The 15,656-nt window shown below is 42.1% G+C and overlaps 1 protein-coding gene across 1 annotated transcript; it reads right to left on the bottom strand.

The window, feature by feature from the left end:
- Positions 1-83: 83 nt before the first annotated feature.
- thoc1 (THO complex 1) lies at positions 84-10,655 on the bottom strand. The gene is made up of 21 exons (XM_014191787.3): positions 10,537-10,655; positions 10,223-10,296; positions 10,045-10,105; positions 6,116-6,185; positions 5,863-5,981; positions 5,676-5,724; positions 5,494-5,589; positions 5,291-5,373; positions 5,071-5,150; positions 4,792-4,900; positions 4,453-4,587; positions 4,129-4,229; positions 3,911-3,977; positions 3,755-3,805; positions 3,508-3,578; positions 1,653-1,748; positions 1,365-1,430; positions 1,118-1,201; positions 851-998; positions 648-732; positions 84-491 (listed from the first exon to the last, which is right to left on the bottom strand). The coding sequence occupies exons 1-21, from the start codon at positions 10,651-10,653 to the stop codon at positions 214-216; spliced, it is 2,040 nt and encodes a 679-aa protein (XP_014047262.1). The 5' UTR covers positions 10,654-10,655; the 3' UTR covers positions 84-213.
- Positions 10,656-15,656: the final 5,001 nt, after the last annotated feature.

Here is a 15,656-nt window from a genome sequence, read left to right as displayed (position 1 = left end):
GGGGTCAAGGTGCCCCTTTAAGAGTTATGAATCTAAATGCCCTTCCTGTATGGCTAGAAGACATTACAATAAAGTATACCGTGTCTTGTGAGGGGTCAAAGTAGAGAATTTATTTAGAAAAAAGATTTATTGAAGATTCTAGAGGGCATAACTACAGACCAACAAATGCCAGGGAGGGGTACATTAAGAGGAATAGATGGGGGGGGGGATGATCTATGTCTCATTGAGGATGTCTGCAATCTTGGGGAAGCCAGCAGCGTTGAGGGCTGTGACCAGGCTCTCAACAGTGGCCTGTGTCCCCTCGCGGTCCTGCCAGGCCACCAGCAGCAGCTTGGCCTGCATGTCCACATCCTCGCTGTCTGTCTCAATCTCCCGGATCTCTGCTGCCTTTATCTCCAGCTGGCCAGCCAGGGTCTTCCACTGGGCACCCAGCTTGGCTGCTATCTCATCCATCTGCTGGTTGGACACCAGCTTGGTCTGCATGCTCGGACCTGGGGGCACACAAAATGAAGGAATTAATCAGGTGATGTTTTTGTAAAATCAAAAAAGATATAAAACAAAATGGGGATCTGATCCAGAAAATATTTTAGAACTAACTCATAATATCTAGATGCTATAGACTTCAGTTTTATGAAGTTAGAACGCACTGTCGTTGCTCTCCTTCAGTAGCGTGTCACTGTTGTCTTCATCGTCTTCCTCCCCGGTCTTTATCTCCTCAGACGGAAGGTCCTTCTGTGATGACGGGGCAAAGGGATCAATCAAGAGTGAGGTGGAGACACGGACGCCAAGATGACCACCTAAGTCGTCATGAAATGTTTGAGTAACCATGGTTCCAGACAAGACTTCTCACCGGCAGCTCCTTGGCCAGTTTGATGACCATGCTCTCTAGGTAGTCAGCCAGGCTCTTGAACTGCTGGTTGGTGGGCTGGAAGAAGTGAGGACTCCTCCTGGACAGCAGACGCAGGGCTCGCCATCCATAGTTAGAGTTATGAACCACCCTACATGACACGGAGGGTGGAGGTTAGTTGAAGAATATTGCACCAGAACATGGCAGGATCTTTCTTTACACCATTGGTTAGGACATTGGGCAATCATCAGTTCCAATTCACTTGCATACTTGTATTCATTTTCCACCATGTTGGCTGGGTCTGCCTGTTCAATGGCCTCTTCAAAGAAATCCTCCAGAGAAGGCATAAACTCCCTGTGGACAAGACATTTACATTATGTAGGGTCAACAAACAGTTCACTGAAATAATGTTTTTTGAACTGGGTGAACAACACACAAGTTATACACAAAAACCTTCCATGTAGCTATGTGATCTATTTAAATTTGACCAGCTTCACAGTGATGTATGATCACTCACCTGCTCTCTGACTGACAAGCCGCCATATTGTCGTGGTTCAGATTCCAAAGTCTCGTGAGTTCATCACTGCAAGAAAATAAACACATGCGTTTTGGCAAAGCCAAGTGCAAGAGAAGCTGTGTCACTCGTTACACTTCTCATTAAGATTCCAATGTGAGGGCTAGACATTCTAAATCATCCTACTGGGCATATAAACCTTCCGAAACCAACTATGGTTTTGGAGAACACATGACTAGTCTGTCCCAGTTATCATTGCCATACAGAGGACAGGTTAGAATTGCTACTTACTTCCCCATGAAGACCTTCCTGTCAGGGCCTTTACCAAGGAAATCTTCTGGAGCTTGTCTTTTCCTCGTGGGTCTCTTGGGTTTGTCATCTACTGGTCTGAGGGGGGAGAAATACATTTGTATCGTTCATGATGTTAACGCTGTATACAGTGAGGGAAAAAGTATTTGATCCCCTGCTGATTTTGTACGTTTGCCTACTTACAAAGAAATGGTCAGTCTATCATTTTAATGGTAGGTTTATTTGAACAGTGAGAGACAGAATAACAACAAAAAAATCCAGAAAAACGCATGTCAAAAATGTTATAAATTGATTTGCATTTTAATGAGGGAAATAAGTATTTGACCCCTCTGCAAAACATGACTTAGTACTTGGTGGCAAAACCCATCACAGAGGTCAGACGCAATCACAGAGGTCAGACGTTTCTTGTAGTTGGCCACCATGTTTGCACACATCTCAGGAGGGATTTTGTCCCACTCCTCTTTGCAGATCTTCTCCAAGTCATTAAGGTTTCGATGCTGACGTTTGGCAACTCGAACCTTCAGCTCCCTCCACAGATTTTCTATGGGATTAAGGTCTGGAGACTGGCTTGGCCACTCCAGGACCTCAATGTGCTTCTTCTTGAGCCACTCCTCTGTTGCCTTGGCCGTGTGTTTTGGGTCATTGTCATGCTGGAATACCCATCCACGACCCATTTTCAATGCCCTGGCTGAGGGAAGGAGATTCTCACCCAAGATTTGACAGTACATGGCCCCGTCAAATGATGCGGTGAAGTTGTCCTGTCCCCTTAGCAGAAAAACACCCCCAAAGCATAATGTTTCCACCTCCATGTTTGACGGTGGAGATGGTGTTCTTGGGGTCATAGGCAGCATTCCTCCAAACATGGCGAGTTGAATTGATGCCAAAGAGCTCCATTTTGGTCTCATCTGACCACAACACTTTCACCAGTTGTCCTCTGAATCATTCAGATGTTCATTGGCAAACTTCAGACGGGTATGTATATGTATTCTTGAGCAAGGGGACCTTGCGGGCGCTGCAGGATTTCAGTCCTTCACGGTGTAGTGTGTTACCAATTGTTTTCTTGGTGACTATGGTCCCAGCTGCCTTGAGATCATTGACAAGATCCTCCCGTGTAGTTCTGGGCTGATTCCTCACCGTTCTCATGCTCATTGCAACTCCACGAGGTAGGTGAGATCTTGCATGGAGCCCCAGGCCGAGGGATATTGATAGTTCTTTTGTGTTTCTTCCATTTGCGAATAATCGCACCGTATGTTGTCACCTCACCAAGCTGCTTGGCGATGGTCTTGTAGCCCATTCCAGCCTTGTGTAGGTCTACAATCTTGTCCCTGACATCCTTGGAGAGCTCTTTGGTCTTGGCCATGGTGGAGAGTTTGGAATCTGATTGATGGATTGCTTCTGTGGACAGGTGTCTTTTATACAGGTAACAAGCTGCGGTTAGGAGCACACCCTTTAAGAGTGTGCCCCTAATCTCAGCTCGTTACTTGTATAAAAGACACCTGGGAGCCAGAAATCTTTCTGATTGAGAGGGGGTCAAATACTTATTTCCCTCATTAAAATGCAAATCAATTTATAACATTTTTGACATGCGTTTTTCTCGATATTTTTGTTGTTATGCTGTCTCTCACTGTTCAAATAAACCTACCATTAAAATTATAGACTGATCATTTCTTTGTCAGTGGGCAAACATACAAAATCAGCAGGGGATCAAATACTTTTTCCCCCCACTGTATATTCCTCATTTGAATGTATGATATGAGTTTTCAATTTGTACTTTGTCTTGACAATGAATATTTGTATAAATATAGGATCATGAGTTTGTTGAATTCTGATTCCATACCTGTCCTTCACAAAGCTTGGGCATCCCTCATTTTTCCACGAGTTCCAGTTCTCCTCTGTGTTTAAGACATGCTGTCAAAATATAAGAGAGGACTTTAAAACTTTCACGGTCATCAATAACCCTTTACCGGTCTCACCTTGACTTGTCAAACAGTTGGCTACATGTTGTGATGTTACTCCGAAAACATTTGACCTAGCAGGAATTACAAAAGACGTCCGGAACACCAGAATATTCAGACTAGTCTTACCTCAACCATGGTGGCAAACTTGTCTCCATCAGGTGGGATCTCTTTGAGAAGCTACATGGAAACAAGTTAGACAGGATAGTGCAACATCCCCAACAATGTGCCGTGCCATCTATCTAGTACAACATCTAGAGAGAGAGAGAGAGAAAACACACTGACCTGGTACACCAGTTTGGTGGTCTCCTCCATCCACAAACACTGGTCATCATTCAGGATACAACTGGAGCTGTAGCAACAGACAAATAGTTAGGCAAAACAGCAGTCAAAGCGTATTACGGATTTTACTACGACGTCTTCTGCTAGACAAACTGCATTGCATTCAACCTGCCGTAGGGTATGACTGAGTGGCACGGGGTCATCTTTTTGGGCCATCTCACCTTTTGAACTTGACCTGTCCCTTGAGGTACTGGAACAGGACAAGGTACTGCAGGAGGATGTGTCGTCTGAAGTTACTGTCACTGAGCTGCAGGTCCATTAGCTAGACGGTCAAAAAGAGAGACTCGGCGTATGAGGGGATCCGTTTAAACAAGTCGAGGCACAGAATTGCTGACCTCAAAAAACACATCATGAAGACTTATTTTGGACGCAAGGTGATGTGTAGACCAAGTGACTCTGCACTCTCACTGCAATGTAGTCAATCTCAAACACCCATGCATAGATCTGTTCTGTTCTTTATTGAGTAGGAGGGTGAGATATGCAACCTTCTCGCTGGTGAGGAACTTGGCGAAGTAGACGTGGTCTCCTCCCGCTGTCCTCAGCTCCTCCAGCTTCCTCTTAGAAGCCTGCATGTCGTCCAGCTTGAAGCTCTTAAACACCGCCAACGTCTCGTCTGAATACTAGCGACAACATACGGAACATTTCCATGAACTCAAACATATGTTCACTGTCTTCTCGAAAGGAACCAAAATGGCTAGTGAGTTTTGAACAAGAAACATTTTAAAGCAAAGTGTCATACTTTTAGTAGATGTCAGATAAAAATACATTTAAAAAAATGGCCTAAAATGACTTTAGAAGGAAAGGTTAGATGGCAGGAGAGTCACCTTGAGGAAAGTAATCCAGGAGAACTTTTCGTAACACTGAACAGGGTTTCTAAAGTAGTCCTGCAGGGTCCAAAACTTCCTGTATAGGTTGTAGTCGATGGGGATGGAACTACGAACAAAGGGAGCAATGTCATAGGTGGAAACTTGTTTAAGCAAGCTGCAAAAAAGATGTTCAACAAAACTTGCCGGCATAGGGCTCTGTGTAATAGCTATGTTCATAAAGAACCACTGATGATTCCAAGCATTGTAATAGATAGAACAAGGACTCATGTTGCTAACCAAGGTGCAGGTGCACCAGGTTCCTCATCTCCCATCTCCCCCTCCTCCACCTCCATCCCATCCTCTTTTTCCTCTGTGGGCTGTAGAATACAACACAGAGTTAGTGTTGAGGGTTAATTCATCGTTAAAACACATTCAACAGCACACACACAATATTTATAATATCATTCAACAGCTCACACACGATACAGTATCTGTAATCCTTAGAACAAGGCCTTACCCTTTGGCCTAGAGTGCTTTCCTGCTCGTTTTTGTTGAACACTGTGATGTTGTCGAGATTAAACTGGCTCTGCAAGTTCAGACCTTAAACACACACACACAGGAACACATAAAAGAACACAAGGGTGACCACATGTCCACATCCATGATTAAACGTGAATTATCTTCGTTCCTGTAGTGATGAGATCCATGTAATCCTCTCACCTGATTTCTCCGACAGGGGGAAGAGACGAGCCAGGAACAGCTGGATCCGCCCACAGAAGACTGTGTTCTGAGACTTGGACAACCTCCTCAAAAGATCTGCAGGGTCAGAAGGTGTTTCATGATGGAATATCTGCACATATCGAGGTACCAACTACAAACAAACTTTGTGACTTTATCCTCACCGTTACACATCCTTAACAGGTAGTTCTTCCCAGCAGTGTAGAAGGAGTTCTGAAAGTGAGAGGAGAAAGTATTATTGGCGTTACTTCCTCAATAACCAAAGGAAAGACCTTCTATAAAGGAAACGGTCACAGGAGTGACATTGAACGTACTTTAAGAACGCAGAGAAGCGCAGACTAAGCTACTCACAGACTTCCAGGTGGAGACATTCTCTTCAACAAAGGAGAAGATCTTATCACACTGGTCAAGAGGTAGACAGTCCAGAATATCTCCCAAAAGTAGGAAAGGAGTAGTGGCGGAGCAGATACCTGCATGGACGAGGGACTTTACTACATCATTTGCTGTCCGACATGTATACCAGTTAAATACTAAAGAGGTAGAACAAAGGTAGATGTAGCGATTCTATGAAGTGACGTTCAGCCTCACTGAGCCTGCTGCTTACCTTCAGTGACTCCATCAATGCTGAGATAGATGAGAGACAAGAAGTCGTCGACGAGTGCTTTCTTTTCCACCTGTAGAAGGAGAGAAAGGGAGAATGTTACTCGACGCCAGCTATAGCGCTCACTAATTATTCGTAAAGCATATTGAGCATAAACATGACCATGAACTAGCAGTATACCTATATTAACTGTAGAAACCAGGCAAGATACAAAATGGATAAGGCCAAATCCCGACATATAGACGCCGTTAATGACACCTTACATCAGCCTCATAAACTGTGGAACATTTTAAAAGGACATTGGCTCAAAAACTCCCCATAAGGTAAAATCCTGTAGTATTGGCCTGGATATTGATGATGTTTTATGTTATGACCAGGCAAAGGTTGCAAATTATTTTACTACATTTTTTTTTTTTTTAACCACCATAGCCTCATCTCTGGTTAAGAAGTTACCCACCTGCTCTGGGCACTAGCTAGTCTTTCATTAACAACTTTTACCATAGCAAAAGGTTTAACCAATTATTTGTTTGAGCATTGCATGGTAACAGTGGACAAAGTTTCCAATCTAATATGCTTAATGAGCACAAACACATCAACTGGGCTGGATAACCTTCCTGCAAGATTCATAAAGGATTGTGCTTGTGTCACTGCTAAAATGATAACACATATTGTAAACCTTTCTATTAGTAGTGGTACATTTCCCAAGGGTCTCAAAACAGCCCGGGTGGTTCCACTCCACAAGAAGAGCAGTAGAACAAATGTAGGAAACTACAGGCCTGTGTCAAGCCTCAGCACCTTATCCAAAGTTGTTGAGAGATTCGTTTTTTAATCAACTTGAGGGATACCTTCTTGAGCAAAAACTTCTTTATGAACTGTAATCTGGCTTTAGAACAGCTCATTCCACTGATACTTGCGTTATCCACCTTTTTGACCACATTAAGCAGGAAAGTGAGAAGGGGAACTATACAAGTATATGTTAGTATTATGTTAGACTTGCAGAAAGCTTTTGATACTGTGGACCATGATATTCTCCTGATGAAACTGAAATGCATGGGTCTAAATTATGTAGCAGTGAATTGGTTTAGGTCTTAACTGACCAACAGAACACAAGTATGTAATGTTGGTGATGTTCTGTCAGAGGCTAAAGAAATATCCTGTGGAGCACCGCAGGGATCTATTTTAGGGCCTCTCTTATTTCTTATATACATTAATGATATGCCACATACAGTGAAGTGCAAACTCTTACTTTATGCTGATGATTCAGCCATACTGGTATCAGGAAAGGATATAAACTCAGCAACAACAAAAAAGTCCCATTTTCAGGACCCTGTCTTTCAAAGATAATTAGTAAAAATCCAAATAACTTCACAGATCTTCATTGTAAAGGGTTTAAACACTGTTTCCCATGCTTGTTCAATGAACCATAAACAATTAATGAACATGCACCTGTGGAACGGTCATTAAGACACTAAAAGCTTACAGACAGTAGGCAATTAAGGTCACAGTTATGAAAACTTAGGACACTAAAGAGGCCTTTCTACTGACTCTGAAAAAGACCAACAGAAAGATGCCCAGGGTCCCTGCTCATCTGCGTGAATGTGCCTTAGGCATGCTGCAAGGAGGCATGAGGACTGCAGATGTGGCCAGGGCAATAAATTGCAATGCCCGTACTGTGAGACGCCTAAGACAGCGCTACAGGAAGACAGGACAGACAGCTGATCGTCCTCACAGTGGCAGACCACGTGTAACAACACCTACACAGGATCGGTACATCCGAACATCACACCTGCGGGACTGGTACAGGATGGCAACAACAACTGCCTGAGTTACACCAGGAACGCACAATCCCTCCATCAGTGCTCAGACTGTCCGCAATAGGCTGAGAGAGGCTGGACTGAGGGCTTGTAGGCCTGTTGTAAGGCAGGTCCTCACCAGACATCACCGGCAACAACGTCGCCTATGGGCACAAACCCACCGCCGCTGGACCAGACAGGACTGGCAAAAAGTGCTCTTCACTGACGAGTCGCGGTTCTGTCTCACCAGGGGTGATGGTCGGATTCGCGTTTATCGTTGAAGGAATGAGTGTTACACCGAGGCCTGTACTCTGGAGCGGGATCGATTTGGAGGTGGAGGGTCCGTCATGGTCTGGGGCAGTGTGTCACAGCATCACCGGACTGAACTTGTTGTCATCGCAGGCAATCTCAATGCTGTGCGTTACAGGGAAGACATCCACCTCCCTCATGTGGTACCCTTCCTGCAGGCTCATCCTGACATGACCCTCCAGCATGACAATGCCACCAGGCATACTGCTCGTTCTGTACGTGATTTCCTGCAAGACAGGAATGTCAGTGTTCTGCCATGGCCAGGGAAGAGCCCGGATCTAAATCCCATTGAGCACATCTGGGACCTGTTGGATCGGAGGGTGAGGGCTAGTGCCATTCCCCACAGAAATGTCCAGGAACTTGCAGGTGCCTTGGTGGAAGAGTGGGGTAACATCTCACAGCAAGAACTGGCAAATCTGGTGCAGTCCACGAGGAGGAGATGCACTACAGTACTTAATGCAGCTGGTGGCCACACCAGATACTGACTGTTACTTTTGATTTTGACCCCCCTTTGTTCAGGGACACATTATTCCATTTCTGTTAGTCACATGTCTGTGGAACTTGTTCAGTTTATGTCTCAATTGTTGAATCTTGTTATGTTCCTACAAATATTTACACATGTTAAGTTTGCTGAAAATAAACACAATTGACAGTGAGAGGACGTTTCTTTTTTTGCTGAGTTTAGTTTACATAGAGACCCTGAGTAAGGAATTGCATTTTCTTAGAGATAGGTTGTCTGACAACGAATTGTCACTACATTTGGGAAAAACTTAGATTTCCTAGTGCTGACAAGGTATCAGTAAACGGTGCAGGCAAGGAGATTGAATCTAAAACAAGTGCATCTTGGTGTCCCTAGATCAATCCCTTTCTGGAGACCTGATTGCTGCTAAAATTCTTTCTAAAATAGAACTTATTGACATTTTTATATCGTAACACTAGATACTTTAACATTAAAGTTAAGAAACTACTTGTCTCAAACTTTATTCAGTGTCATTTTGATTATGCCTTCTCTGCTTGGTATAGTGGGCTATCAAAAAAGCAAAAAAAGAGAATGCAGGTCATGCTAAATAATGTTATCAGGTATATGCTGAATGTCTCCTCTAGGACCCACATAGGGGTACAGGAGTTCTGGGAGGTGGGCTTGTTGCCTTTGGAGTCCAGAGTGGACCAACTTAAACCTAATCATATGTTTGACATCTTAAAATGATCGCGCCCCAGGATTCATGAAAAACCACATTGATATGGTCTATAACCAACACAGTCACAATACTAGAGCTAGAGTTGTCTTGTAAAATCCCAAGAGTAAACAGTACTGCGAGAAGCACATTTTTCCATACAGGCATGTGTCTATGGAATAGCTTTCCCTTCGAGATCAAGCAAATAAAAAGTAAAAATTGCTTTTAAAAAAAAACATTTTTCATTTGGACAAGGTTGTCTAAGTAAGGGAAACCACTCCACTGCCCCTTGTACCCCTACTGCTGGTCAGGTGTATTATTTGAAGGATCGGTATGATGTGTAATTAATAGATTGTTTTAATGTGAAATGAATATGGTGTATTTTTAAGGTTAGGGAGAAGTGCAGTGAATAGTGCCACTTTTTTGGATGTCAATATAAATTTGTATTTATGGTTGTTTGTAATTTTGCCTTGTCTTTTAAATCATGTGTTATTGATTTCACCATCGAGGACCACTTTGGAAGCAAGCGTTTTAATGAATACTTTCAAGTGATATCCTCTGGGTCCACATTGTGCATTTTGTTGTATATGTCTGTTGCCCAAAATAAATTCAATTAAATCCAATATACTATAGATAAAATACACTTTCAACTTACAATCTGCTCCTCCAGGACCTGCCTTAGAGCTTGGTCAAGGGTGGTCTTCTTCTCTGTCTCACTGTGGAGAGACAAGTAGGCAGGCACGGTCATGAAGTGGGCAGAAGAGGCATAGCATAGAGATCATTTAATTTATATAGTCCGTTAGCTAGCTAAAGTTTGTATTTACTTAACGTACTTTCCAGTGATCTGGTTGAATGCGTTTATCAAAGGTTTGCTGGTTTTGTTATCCAACGCACTTCTGGTTGCGGCCTAGGTGAGAGACATAACAAATCAACAAAGAATACTAGTTTAGTTTTCTTGAGACTACACATACTCTGCCAACGTTATCTAGCTAGCTAGACAGCTAGCTAACGCGTGGCTAATGTAATGAATCATGCTTGCAAAGTTATTGTAAGCGTTTCTAAAAATAAATAAAAAAGACGTTATAAACAATTTCATTTAAGCATAGAAGAGATCTTGAAATACACCATATTGAAGACAAGTTCTTACAGTAAATGTATCTTTTGCATCGTTGAAGTTGAATAAGATCGGAGGAGACATAGCTATTTCCTCACAATAAACGTGACCCCGACGGAAGTTTTTAGATCCGGTTGAAATGGGGCGCATTCAGGACGGCAACGTTAAACGCATGGTTCAAAAAGTTACGTTACAGTTATGTTACAGAAATACAATTTACTTATTGAGCCTTCTACCGGTATTTAGATTTTGTGACGTATGCTTGTCAAAGTTTACTAGGAAGATCATCATAAACACAGGTATAAATTGAAAACCATCGTCAACTCACTGTTAAAAACCATAGGCATTGCAAAATCCAATACATTGCTGGCCTTTAGATGTTGTGCAAAAACGTTGTTTTATAACCAGTTCAACAGGGATGATTTATTGTGTATTCCCTGGATGTTAATTGTAATTAAAAGCCTACTTATTGATGGATGTGTAGTTTTACATGAGGCCAGAAGATGGCACTGTACACCTTGGTTCTAAATTGAACAACCATTACATGCGCGTGCTCTCAGTGAGTGCAGTCTCATTGTCTGAATGCATGCATGTCCTGCCCTCTGTCAGGCTGTAGTTCTATGACAGGATAGCCTCAAATGATTTGAATTCAACCCTAGGAACATTGTCCCCATCTCCCAGTCCTCAGACCGCACGTTTCCTGACATTTAAAATAATCTCAAGTCTTTTGAAAGCTTTTACTGGCCCCTGCCATTGTGTGAAGAAAAAGATAACCCCATAATAATCTGTCCAATGGTCAGCCAAGCTGACGTGCGATGTTGGATACTCTGAGGCCTGTTCCCATGCCTCCAAAAGGATGTTGACAGAAACCAAATAGATAAGGAGAAATTGTACATTGCATTGCCACACCGGACTACTTACTGGTTAGTGTGTAGTCTGTAAACTCTTTGTTTGAATGTGTGTGTGTGTGCTCATGTGTGTGTCTCTCTGAAATGAATGATGTGTTCTCTGAAGTAAAGACAACTGTTTCTGTGTGCAACTTTTAGTCAGCTCCGGTATGCAGTTGGCAGGGCGTTCTGGAGAGAATGGGCTAAGTGGACATTAACATTAATCAGCTGTTATAAAAGTAACACTTCAGTGGAATTTCTAGCTTCGTTTTACCACCACCTTCAGTGTTGTGTTTTTGCAAGAAAGGTTATTGTCGTTTCAAAACGAGCCAGTGCTTTTGTCAGATTGATCCTCTTTATGGAATGTACTTAGGTTCAGTGACATGAGTCAATGCCATGATTTCATTGTTGTATAATATTTGTTTTGGAAATAATGTAATTGGAAGCATGGTCCAGGTATGACATGACATGGTCCAGGTATGAGTGGACATGGTCCAGGTATGACATGACATGACAAATAATAAACATGACAAATAATATACCCAGCAGTTGTGGCTAAACCGATTATAATTTTTAAAGATAAAGATACAAAAGTGGTAGGGAAAAACAATGCGATTAATGACAACTTTAAAATCTTCTATGAAAATCGATATAAATAACATTTTAACAGTTGGATGGTTCCTGTAGCCTTCTTAGACTCAACAACTCTGAAGCAATTATCAGCAGACAAAAAAATAATCACTAAAAATAGAGATCAGCTAAGAATAATAATTAGATACTGTTAAGAACATTCACACAGAGAAAAGCAACAGGAATGGATTGCTTTCCCATAGAATTCTATTCAACATTTTGGGACAAAGTAGCCCCCCTATTAATTACAATTTAGCATTAATACTGGAGTGATAGATGTGCAGATGATGATGTGCAAGTAGAGATACTGGGGTGCAAAAGAGCAAGAGGGTAAGTAATAATATGGGGATGAGGTAGTTGGGTGTGCTATTTACAGATTGGCTGTGTACAGGTACAGTGATTGGTAAGCTGCTCTGACAGCTGATGCTTAAAGTTAGAGAGGGAGATATAAGACTCCAGCTTCAGAGATTTTTGTAAATCGTTCCAGTCATTGTCAGCAGAGAACTGGAAGGAAAGGCGGCCAAAGAAAGTATTGGCTTTGGGGATTTACGGTGCAATATACCTGCTGGAGCGCGTGCTACGGGTGGGTGTTGCTATGGTGACCAGTGAGCTGAGATAAGGCGGATAGTTAAGAACACTATAACAATATGGAAGAAAATGAAACGTATTCGACAAGAAGCAATATCACTCCCTAAAAACATACCCTTATGGAACAATCCTCGGATAGCTTTTCAGAATTTACCTATAAATTGATCCACATGGAAAACTAAAGGCATAGAGACCATAAATGACTTGGTAACAGGAAATACATTTATTTCCATGACAGAATTAAAAATATATTTTGGACTGACCAATGTAGAGTTTGAAATACATGCGACTTAAAAGTTACATGTCACAAAATTTAGATTGGAAATCTTTTAGCAACCTTGAGGGAATTTTATGAGTCAGAAAAGGATGTTCATATGATGGGTAGGATATACAAAACCTTGCAGAGAGCCTATCCAACTGACAATCTCTGAGAAAAAAGAAGCTATTGGAACCAAGACTTAAACATAACTGATGTTGGCCCAAGATGGAGGGAAAGTTGGAGCATAACTAATGCAATTACGGTTAACGAAAATGTACACTTAATCCGGTATAAACCAATGTATAGAATGTATTATACAAGTGACAAAAATTCACAAATTCTACAGCACAACAGCAGAGTCATGTCTTAAGTGTAAAACTAACAATGACTCAATAATCCATGCCTTCTGGGAATGTTATAAAGTCCAAAAGTTATGGGCGGAGCTAGAAAGACGGCTGTCAGAAGTGTTACAATGTAAACGAGCTTTTAATCTGTCTGTCTGCATATTTCAAGACACGTCATACTGTATGGGGGTGTAGTGAGATACACAATGGGCTGGACCATTCTCTTATCACTCATTTTGAAAAAAACGTGTATTAAAAACTTGGAAATCAATTAATCTGCCATCATTACCACAATGGATAAATCAAATTATTTATTATTTAAATATTGAAATAGCATGGGCGACCGAGAAAAACGAATTGATCAAATTTAAGGCCATGTGGCTATTTATAATGCAGTCACTAGGGATGGAGGTATGACAATGCGGTTCTGGGCAGAGGAGATGTAGTCATATGTGTATGTTTCTATTTGGTGAGAAATGTCTAAAAGAAAAGATGATACAAATAAAAAATATTAAGTCATGACTGCTTGACCCAGCAGTTGTGGCACCTCGTTCCTCCTAGATTTGACTGTACACAGTTCTCTTCTTTCGCCCCCTTCGTCACAGATGATGATAACCATGGCCAAATTAACTTCACCTCCAACTTCAAAACAATTACTAGGTTACATACCTCAGCAGTGTCGCTCCCCCATCTGCCACAGCGGGTTCTGACCGTTTACCAGTAATTGATGAGAAGCAGAGAGGGAGGGAATGCGTCAAGTCTCTCTGGGGTCACAGATAAAGGCTCGACATTGCTCAGCACCGTTAATGTGGACATCGGGTGGTGGTGCATGTGTCTGCTGGAGGACACAGATTAGAAATAAACCGTTGGGATATTATAGAGAGGGTATGACGAGGCCGAGGCTAAGCACTACTAATGAATACTGCTGTTTGAACCAGGTAATGTCTCAATGCACAGGGTCAAAGTTACAGGGAATGTCCTATACGGATGTATTTATATATGCATTTATATACAATTCAATATGGTAGGAATAAGTGACAAATAATATATGCAATTTAGCAGACACTTTTATTGAAAGCAACTTACAGAAATATTTTACGTATGGGTGACACCACGCAGGAATCGAACCCGTGACCCTTGGCGTCACAAGCGCCATGTTCTACTGACTGAGCCACACAGACCTACAAAAGGGACGATGGAAGGATCTAGGCCACACGATCAGAGGCGACCCGTCATTCAGGGCAGGTGGGGCTCTTGAGCCCCACATGTTTAGCATTTTTTTTTTAAATAACAAGTTTTTGTGTGTTGCGTTGTGGCTTTGCTTGCATGCATCAAATATATATATATATTTTTGCCCCACCAACATTTACATGCTAAAATCGCCACTGCACAGGATACAGTCAGAGCTCCACAAGTAGAATCACCAAATCCCTATCCATCCATCCATTTACTGTATCTACCCAGCCTCCGTAATCAAATGATGAGGACCTCTACATGAGTCAAATAACATGATGAGACAAATTCTGCCACACACGATAACAAAAAGGTCATGGTTCATGCCGTGGAGGGCAAACATCAAAACAGAAGCCCGACACAATGCAATGACCTCAGAAGTTGAACACACAAAGGAAGTAGGGGCTATTAGGCCCTTGACATGGCACGGGACAGGAAGATGCTGCCATCAGACAGAACAGAGGCATAGAGGCTGAATGTGTTAACTTGAGCATCCCAGCACATCTTCACTACCATACTAGCACAATTAATATAAGCTACAGTGTTGAATCGTTGAAAACACGTCCAAATGATTCTTTGAGACAGATGATAGGGGGTAGTGATACTCCTAGGTAAGGGTTCTCTGCTCCCTTCGCAGTAGTGGTTGATATTCCAGGCGCTGGTTGGTCTCAGTGAGCACATTTACTGCAATCACAAGAACCGAGACAAAGGAGTAGCAGGAACTCGCTTGAACTTTTTTTTTCCTGATCTACATTTGATTGATTTAGCAAATACAGAATAACCAAGGCTTTTCAACTTCATTGGCTTACAAACAATGGTGTACAAAACATGCGTTTACAATTAACCGTATCTAATACAAACGCTTTATCTTGTTTGTTTGCAGATCACTGTCTGATGTAACTTGATTATTGCCACATTTTCTGGTATCAAAGATGGTAAGCTATGAATGTGACTTTTTGAGAACCAGGTAATGCATGTGTCGAGGGGAAGAACACAATACACTGTCTTCTGGAAGCATCTGTCGCTATGGGACACCCTGACAATTTTAGAGATAGCTTTAGCTGGAACACTTAAAATTAACCTCTCCAACCTGTTCCATCCTTCAACTTGTTTGTGTGTCTTTCGGAGGGGTTAGGATCAAAGCTGTAAATGATTTTGAGTCTGTTTGTGGTTGCCATGTATGATAACTAAACATGACCAACTGGTTCTTTG

Source organism: Salmo salar, chromosome 03 (assembly GCF_965601325.2).
Source record: "Salmo salar chromosome 03, fSalSal1, whole genome shotgun sequence".
NCBI lineage: Eukaryota > Metazoa > Chordata > Actinopteri > Salmoniformes > Salmonidae > Salmo > Salmo salar.
This window is presented reverse-complemented; position numbering and strand designations above follow the sequence as displayed.

Coding starts and splice junctions, on each gene's coding strand:
- thoc1 (XM_014191787.3), bottom strand. CDS start 10,653: ATGCGCCCCATTTCAACCGGATCTAAAAACTTCCGTCGGGGTCACGTT. Junction 5,725..5,862: donor ATGTCTCCACCTGGAAGTCT/GTGAGTAGCTTA, acceptor TCTCACTTTCAG/AACTCCTTCTACACTGCTGG. Junction 4,230..4,452: donor AGTTCCTCACCAGCGAGAAG/GTTGCATATCTC, acceptor TTGACCGTCTAG/CTAATGGACCTGCAGCTCAG.